Source organism: Delphinus delphis, chromosome 1 (genome assembly GCF_949987515.2).
Source record: "Delphinus delphis chromosome 1, mDelDel1.2, whole genome shotgun sequence".
Taxonomy (NCBI): domain Eukaryota; kingdom Metazoa; phylum Chordata; class Mammalia; order Artiodactyla; family Delphinidae; genus Delphinus; species Delphinus delphis.
In genome coordinates, this window is record NC_082683.1 from 16,764,627 (window position 1) to 16,773,512 (window position 8,886).

The 8,886-nt window shown below is 58.8% G+C and overlaps 1 protein-coding gene across 1 annotated transcript in view; it reads right to left on the reverse strand.

Moving 5' to 3' along the window:
- HSPG2 (heparan sulfate proteoglycan 2) overlaps positions 1 to 7,586 on the reverse strand; it is a 102,038-nt gene extending 94,452 nt beyond the window's left edge. The window contains exon 1 of the mRNA XM_060015721.1: positions 7,478 to 7,586. Coding sequence (XP_059871704.1) covers positions 7,478 to 7,540 — 63 coding nt within the window. The 5' untranslated portion in view covers positions 7,541 to 7,586. The remainder of the gene's footprint in view (positions 1 to 7,477) is intronic.
- Between the last annotated feature and the right edge of the window lie 1,300 nt (positions 7,587 to 8,886).

The following is an 8,886-nucleotide window of genomic DNA, read 5'->3' on the forward strand; positions in this document are numbered from 1 at the left end:
GTACCCATGGGAGCCACTTGGCCACACTCTCTGTTGCTCAGAGCCCACCAACTGCACACATCTGGGAAGGGGACAATGCGTCCACAGGCTCCAGCCTTTCCCAGGCCACACCCTGCGGTGTGCCCCCACTCCTTCTCCCCCTACAGGAAGGAGCAATCAGGGTGGAAGGGTGGACTTTTTCTTGCAGCTGCAGCCTCAGTGGGGGAAGGGGAGCCAGTGACAGATCAGATACGGTTACATCCGGGGCTCACAGACTGAGAAAGAGAGGCAGAGGGAGCAGGGAGGATCCCTTAACTCGGTCATTCATTCAACAAGCCCAGGGCTTCCCTGGTGGCGCAGTGGTTGAGAGTCCGCCTGCCGACGCAGGGGACGCGGGTTCGTGCTCCGGTCCGGGAAGATCCCACATGCCGCAGAGCGGCTGGGCCCGTGAGCCATGGCCGCTGAGCCTGCGCGTCCGGAGCCTGTGCTCCGCAACGGGAGAGGCCACAACAGTGAGAGGCCCGCGTACCGCAAAAAACAAACAAGCAAACAAAAAACAACAAAAAAAAACAAGCCCAGATCAGGGCCTGGGTCAGTAGGTGGCAGCAACTGCAATCAGGAGAAGGTGTGTCATGCTGGGCACTGGGAACCCGAGTCAAATACCACTCTGGCTGTGCCCTCAGCAGGAACCAGCCTAACAGAGCAGCCACTGACTGTCAAACACTCTCACAGCCCAGGTACTGCGTGAGGTGCATCCACCTGGTCTCATATTCACCTGGGAAACAGGCATCACGATCCCCATTTCTGTCCTGAGGCTCAGAGAAATGAAGCAACTTCCCCAAGGTCACACAGCCAGTTGGGGCTGAGCCAAGGCATGACCCGCTGAGCCCACACCTTTCCCTTGTCCTCAGCGCCCAGAAAAAAGGGCTCCAAGTCCAGTCGGGGCACAGAAAAGCAGAACACGGCACGGTGGGCACCCTGGCTTGTCTCACATCCTCCAGATTTCAGCAGAGACCAGTGGCTGGGAGGAAGAGCTCCCCTGCGTCCAGCCTCAGCAAGGAGCCTGGGCCTTCTTGGCCAGCTGGCTTCTTCAAGGCCATTAGTTTTTTTTTTTATTAATTAATTTATTTTTGGCTGCATTGGGTCTTTGTTGCTGTGCGCGGGCTTTCTCTAGTTGCGGCGAGCAGGGGCTACTCTTCGTTGCGGTGGGCATGCTTCTCATTGCAGTGGCTTCTCTTTGTTGCGGAGCACGGGCTCTAGGCGCGCGGCCTTCAGTAGTTGTGGCGTGAGGGCTCAGTAGTTGTGGCGCAGGGGCTTAGCTGCTCCACGGCATGTGGGATCTTCCCGGACCAGGGATCGAACCCGTGTCCCCTGAATTGGCAGGCAGACTCTTAAAACACTGAGCCACCAGGGAAGTCCTTCAAGGCCATTAATTTATTCACTCAATAAGTGTTCATCTACTATTGCCCAGCAGCCTAGCACCGGGCAAACTGTAACAAACAAAACTGAATGCCTGCCCTCTAGGTGGGGAAGACAGTGAATTTCAATAAAACACATAAATATACAAGCTTGAGCTTAGGCTGGGGGGTTCCAAGGGATCGGTGTCTGCAGCTGCACAAATGTATTCTCAGCAAGAACCCCCTCCAGGCCAATGCAGAGGCTCCAGCTTGGGGTCGGGGCGTGGGGCTGCCCTAGCTGAGAGTCAGTCCAACACTGTCCCCTCCCCCATGCCATCCCCTCCATCACCTGCCGTTCTCCACCCTCCTCCCAAGTCTGCTCCTCTGGAGCTCTCCTACCTCAGTTAGTGGCAGCCCCACCTTTCCAATGCCCAAGCCAAAGCATATGGAGACGTCCCTGACGCCTCCCTTTCTGTCCCCTCACCCCCATAACCAGTCCATCAGCAAATCCTGTTGGTCCTACTTTCAAAATATACTCAGGATTCAACCCTTTCTTCGTGCCTCCACTGCCCTGGTACGAGCTCCCATAGTCTCGGGGCTGGGTCACGACCTCCTTGCTTTTGACCTTGATGTTCCATGTTGTCTTCTCCACACAACAACTAGAGTGATCTCTCATCTCACTCAGAAGCAAATCCAAACTCTTTCCTGTGGCTGAGGCTCTGCCCCACCTTCCCTTGCCAAGCCCCTGGCCGCATCCACCAACCCTCACCCATGCTGCTGCAGCCACGTGGGCCCCCCTGCTTTGCGCAGACGCACCAAGCACACCTCTGGGCCTTTGTGTCAGCTGTTACCCCTGCCTGGAGAGCCCTTGCCCTAGATACCTGTAGGGCTCACACCCTCACCTCCTTCAGATCACTCTCTATCCTCTTCCCTGCTTTATTTTCTCTTCCAAACACTTATCGCCACCTGCCATATTATATTTATTGTGTGTCTCCCTGCACACGCTATAATGCAAGTTACCTGAGGGAAGGGAATTGGACTTTTATGTTCTCTGCCGCAACCTCGGCACCTAGAACAGGGTCGGGTACTTAGAAGATGCTCAATAAATATCTGTGAAATGAATTTTGAGTCTAACACTTCAGGGACTTTAGTTTACAGAATATTTAATTGCATACATCATTGTCCACTCATTCATTCAACACAGACCGCAAGCCTCTGTGTGCCAGACACCACCCTGAAATCCAGAGCAACAGAGAAACAGGGCGCCCTCCTCTGTGGCTCAGGGACAGGCCTCTGGTAGGCAGCCGGGAGCTGGTCCTCAGGACATCTCACAGATGTCACGAGGACCCCCTACCCTGGATGCTCTGAGGTCCCTGCAGCCCTGGCACACATGGGCATCAAGGAAAGGAGGGGAGGGTGGGTTCTGGGGGCGGCTGACACTTGAAGGCCCCGCATTCCCAGGCCTCAAAGAGCCGCCTTGTTCCCAGGACTTTCATGACGGTGCCCCTGGCCCAGCCATCCCAGCAGCCATGAGCCACTCCCTTCTCACGGCCGCTATTGACATGCACCCGACGCCACCAGGCTGGGCAGTGAAGCTGGCGGCTCCCCGCGAAGCGAGTTCCACACATTCTTCTGGGTTTCAGTCAGCCAGCTCTGGGCGCTGGGGCGGCCAGCAGGCCCTGGCCAGGCCCTGGAAGCAGGAGGGTGCAGCAGGGCCAAAGAGGCCAAGGCCGGAGCTGGGGCAACATTCCAGCAGGGCCAGGACCCTCAGCCTACCCTCCTGCTTCCTGGCAGGAGAGAGATGAGGGGAAGGCCGGCGTGGGCCCTGGGAGGAAGGGCAGGGGGCTCCGCAGATCCTTGGGAAGCTGCGGGGGGGGGGGGGGGGGGAACGCGGCCACGTTCTGCCCCTCCTCCTCCAGCCTGAGTCCTCACAGCTGGGAGTGGACTGGGGCAGGGGGCAACAGGCCAGGGCTGGGAGTCCTTCCCGCATGTCCCGAGTGGTCTGAGGGTCCAGAACCCACATGTCTGGCCTCCAAGTGGCTTCTGAATCATCGTTCCAGATCTTTCCACATCCTGGGCGGCCACCTCACCCTCCCTCCTGAGACATGCCCCAAGGCCAGGCAGCCCTGAAGCCTCTGCAGATTCACCCTAAACCTTCAGCCCCCAGGGAACAGCCAGGGGAATCCAGTGAGGACTAGGGCCAGGCGGCTAGCCATTCTCCCCTTCACTTCCCACAGAGGGTAGGGCCTGGCCTGGCGCACTTAGGCCTTAAGGCCCCTGGATTAATTCAACTGTCTCTAGGGTCTCAGGGAATATTGGTGAGGAAATTAATTAACAAACCTACAAACAAACAGGCAATCCCAGAAATGACTGCCCTAGAGTTAAGTTTTTCTAGGCTCCCGCCAGGGCAGGTATCCCCAGGAGGCCCCGTGGACACTCGGGCACACCCATCCTGAGTGCCTCTGTCCCCAAAGCCAGACCCCGACCTTCCTTGCCCGAGGAAGCCCTTGCACCACCTAGGACCTGAGTCCTTTTATCAACATCAGTGGTGACAGTTTTATCAACACCCACCGCCTGCTGGCTACGAGTGAGCGGGATGCCGGTAGGGTGGTGAGGAGCCTCGTGTGGCTTCAAAGCCTGGCTCGTGGGGCCTCCAAGCAAAGTGTACTGGGCAAGTTAGAGTTGAGTTATTGGGCAAGTTACACGATCCCTCTGTGCCTCAGTCTCCTCTGCTTAGAAAATGGGGACTGCACTAGTAGCTATAGCTTAATTCAGTCAACAGACATATTTACTGAGCGCTTACTACCTGCCAGGTGTTAAGGAGACAGCAGCAGTGAACAAAAGCACATAAGGTCCTGCTCGCATGAAGCTTAAATTGGGGGTGGGGTGGTGATAAACAAGTAAAGAAATACACATCAAATAGTGACAAGAAGAAAACAAAGCCGTGTAAGGGGACAGCGAGCGTCGGGCAGAGTAGTAGGGGACTTGAGGGAAGTGAGGCAGAGGGTCACGCAGATATCTGGCGGACAAGCATTCTAGGCAAAAGGAACAGCAGATGCAAGGCCCTAAGGCGGGAGCGTGTCTGGCACGGTCCAGAAACAAAGACCGGCATGTCTGGAGTGCGCAAGCAAGGGGCAAGTGGGCAGGAGGAGAGAGTTGAGAGGGAGGGGGAGGCCAGATCTGTAGGGCCTTGGGGGCTAAATTAAGTCAAGGGCTGGGGTCTGACGTAAGCAACACGGGGAGGGCAGGGAGGCTGTGAGCGAGGCAACAACGTGTGAGGATCTGCTGAGAAACTTCACGCATGGCAGGGAGTGGGCGCTGCATAAAGGTGAACTACCCATATTATTTTGTCAGCATCTGGCCTGGTGCCCCAAGACTGCCCTCCCCACTACTGCAAGCCCTAAACCCAGCCACCTTCTGCCGCCTTCCTTCCACCCATCTCCCGGGCTGGGCCTCAGGCCCGCAGATCCCAACTTGCCTGCACTCAGCCTGAGAACAGGCCCGGGTCGAGCCGGTCGGGGTCCAGGACTCCCCGGACACGAGGAGCTCGGCTGGGGTGTGGCGGGGTGGGGGTGGGGCATCCATCTCTACCCCCGCCAGCCTCTGCCTCCCTCTGTGGACAGACCTGCACCCTCCCTCTGGAAATCTCCAGCGCACACTCACAACCCCCTCCGGGCGGCAGATCTGGAGCAAGGGGGAAAGACAGCGCGGCCAGTTATGTCAAGGGGAGGGCTGAGGTAACACTGCCCCTGAGGGAAGGGGAGGCTCCTCCATTTCCCGCCTGCCCACAGCCTCTCCAGCAAGAAAACCCAGGGGAGGCAGGAAACAGGTATCTCAGTGACTTCCCCTCTCAGCGCTGGAAAACACCACTATCACCCTCAAGAACCCTGTCTCTTGGCGGCGCCGGCCCCAAGAAAGGAAGGGCTAAGGCCCCAGCAGGCCAAGGCAGGACCTGAGTCACTCAGGCCTGGTCCCCTCCCCCAGCAAGCCTGCCCACCTCCTCTGAACTGAAATTACTCCCACACTTAATCACAGACCACTATTTCCTCTGTCTCCTGCCCCCAGTGAGGTCTTGAGCTCCCTAAGGACCACCTTACCCTCCCCTTGTGTCCTACCCTCACCCACTCACTGTGGGCTTGCAGACATGAACTGAAAGGCACGAGAGCTAAAGGGCAGCAGACGAGGAGGAGCCCGAGGCTGGCTAGGGCACAGGGCTAGAAGCCTGCTGGCGTTTAAAACTTACAACAAACTTCTCATCCCCATTTTACAGATGTGGAAACTGAGGCTCAGAGAGAGGAACTTGTCCCAGATCACACAGCTAGGAAGTGGCAAGAGCTGGGATTCGAACATGGGTCTGTAAGACTCCAGAGGCCAAGCTCTTTCCAACCCTTCTACCCTCAGCCTAGGCTGGGACCATGAAGACCTCAGTGTGGTTGCTGAGGAGACTGTAATCCCACAGGATCAGAGCTGCCTGTTCACCCATCTCAGTTCTGGGAGAGTGCAGCCAGGGCCTGTTGCTGTTCACCCATAAGCCCCCATTGCTGGATGCACTGGTGCACAGTAGGTGCTTAGCGAGTATCTACTGAATGAATGAACCCTGAACTCCTACTCACTGTCATGGAATGCTGCCCAAAGATGTGGTGAACGAACAAGTGAATGAGGATTAGCTGCAATCTGGGAATTCCTCCCCCACACAGCAAACATCTCCTTCCCTCCTGCCACGGCAGAACCCCTGATCAGGGGGCAGAGCTGGGGTAGGGTCAGAAAAGGAACATTTCATGTGCTAGGTTGGTGTCTACTTTTTGGAAAAGTAAAGATCAGTGTTGGGAGGTGCAAGTTCAGGTCAAGACTGGGGAGCAACTGGATGGATGGGCCCTGCTGGATGTGTTGAAGTGAGAGGCTGACAGAGGATTAAGGAAGCTGCCCTGATGCGGATGGGGGAGGAGAGGTGCTGGGTGGGTGGGGCAGGAGAGGTGAGGGGTCAGGTCTGGGGTGGGGGTTAACGAGTGACTCAGGAGGGCAGAGGTGAGAGGGAGCCGGCAAGGGGAAAGGGAGTCAGTCACTGGTAAACACTGGCCAGCTTAGATGAGTCCCTCTCTTGGCTCTGAGAACAGGGGACAGGGATGGCCCAGCACCACCTGAAAGAGGGTGGGTTGGCTCTGTGGTTCGCCACGCAGGCCCAGATCCCCAGATGTGCCCCATCCACATCTGCCACCAGCTCCCTGCCCACTGACCCCGCCCTGCCCTTCTCAGGTTCACTGGGTCCTCAGAGCCTCTCCGGGCCAAGTGCCCTCTTTCTCTCAGCATGGACCCATCCAAGCTCAGAGTAGGGGGCTGGACTGCAGGGGCAGGCCTCCCCCTGCACCTTGAAGACCTGGGGAGGAGAGAGCTGGGGAAACAGATCCACTCACTGTCCACCGCAAACCGGCTCAGCAACAGGCACTTTGAGGCCGTGTATTCTGAGTTCCCCCTGGGCATGTGGGCTGGTCTCAGAGAGGTTAACAACATGCTGGAGGTCACACAGTTGCTCAGTGAAGAGCAGAGATTGATTCAATTCCTGGGCTGTGGGACTCCAGGGCCCGTGGGTGTTCCACGCAAGAATCAGTTGTGTCCAGAGCGGTTCTTTACTTGTGCCTGCCTGGTGACCAGCTCCCCAAGGGGAGAGACGTCGTGGTAAAGTTCCAGTGAGGATGGATATGGTCCCCATCACCACTGAGTGCCCCTGTTTCAAGCTGGCAAAGAAAGGCGTGTCCTCGCCCTGCCGAGTTCCCACCCTGCTCGAAGTTTCTCAGCCTGGCCCCCAGGAATGGCAGGCCGGACCATGCCTAGCGCGAGTCTGAGACTCAGCAACGTGGCCTGGCGACCCAAGGGCTCCCACGAGGGCCGGCCCCGCCCCCGGCCCATCGCGGGGTCCCCTGGGTGCCCTTCGGCACAGCCCCACGGAGGAGGGTGGCGCCGGCCTGTACCGGCCCGGGGTCCCTGGCGGGCGCCGCCGTCCCGGGCCAGAGTCTCAGCCGCGCAGCCTCCGCGCCCCAGCCAAGTTGGCGGGGGCGGCGAGCGGGGCCCGGGGCGCCTCCCACCTCTCCGCCCCGCACACTCACCCCGAGCAGCCGCCCGTGCAGCACCAGCGCCAGCAGCAGCGCGCCCGCCGCCTGCCGCCCCATGGCCCGGCCCGCTCCGCTCACTCGCTCGCTCGGCGCCCGCCCGCAGCCGCCCGCTCGCCTGGCTGCCGAGTCCTCGGGACAGGGCGGCCCGCTCCAGCCACCCCCACCCTTCCCGCGGCCGCCCCGCCCCCGGGCGAGGCCCCGCCCCCGGGTCTCCCCGCCCCGGGCACCAGGCCCCGCCCCCTGGACCGCCCCGGGGCTGAGGGCTGCGCTCTCCCCGGCCCGCTGCGCAGCCAACTGAGCCTTTGTCTGGGCCCCCAGCCCCCTCCGGGCGGGCCGCGGCCCAACCCGGCTCCCGCCAAACCCGGCCTGGAGTCTGGGATGGGACTGGGGCCGGGGCCCTGAGCGCTGGACCACCCTCCCTCCACGTGCACGCCTCTCCCGCACCTCCCCACCGACCCCCGGACCCCTAAATCCATCTGCTCTCACACCCTTTCATACTCCGCAGACGTGACTCCACGCGGGCCGCTCTCCAGGACCCTCCAGAATAGCACGCGCTCACACGGGCGCGTTTGGTACACGCGCTCACTACAACTTGGGCTCACGAGATTACCTGCACACTGTTCGCACGCTAACGTGCTTGTCCACTGCCCGTGAACGCTTGCACACGCTCACTCCCTTCACCCAACTTTCATATAGTAAGAGTCCTCCCCGACTCAAAAGATCACTCTATCCCTTGAAAACCTTCACCTCTACAGGTGACACAGTGGACACAGCTTATACACACACACACTCAGCTGCCCACGTTCATAGTCACATTTTCACACACATATATGAATCCCAGGACAGGAAGCGGAAGGACGTTTTCATACTCAGATTCCCCACAGGGTCTCACAGTTCACACACAGGCCAATACAATTTCTTTTTTATTTCTTTTTTTTTTTCTTGCGGTACGCGGGCCTCTCACTGTTGTGGCCTCTCCCGTTGCGGAGCACAGGCTCCGGACGCGCAGGCTCAGCGGCCATGGCTCACGGGCCTAGCTGCTCCGTGGCATGTGGGATCTTCCCGGACTGGGGCATGAACCCGTGTCCCCTGCATCGGCAGGCGGACTCTCAACCACTGCGCCACCAGGGAAGCCCCGAACATAATTTCTTACACGCACAGCACCTGCATTTTTTTACATTTTCTCAGTACCTCACAGTGGGCACTCAATACGAACCTGAATTACCCCTGATACACACCATTCTCCACATAAATCACTCACAGACCAACTTTGATTCACATAAATCACAGCCCCACTGCCAGAGATGCACCATCTCACACACCCAGGCCCAGACACAGACACTGCCAAAGCCCAATCACAGATGCTTGGGAGGTAAATCCCAGACCCTGATGACACAGACCCA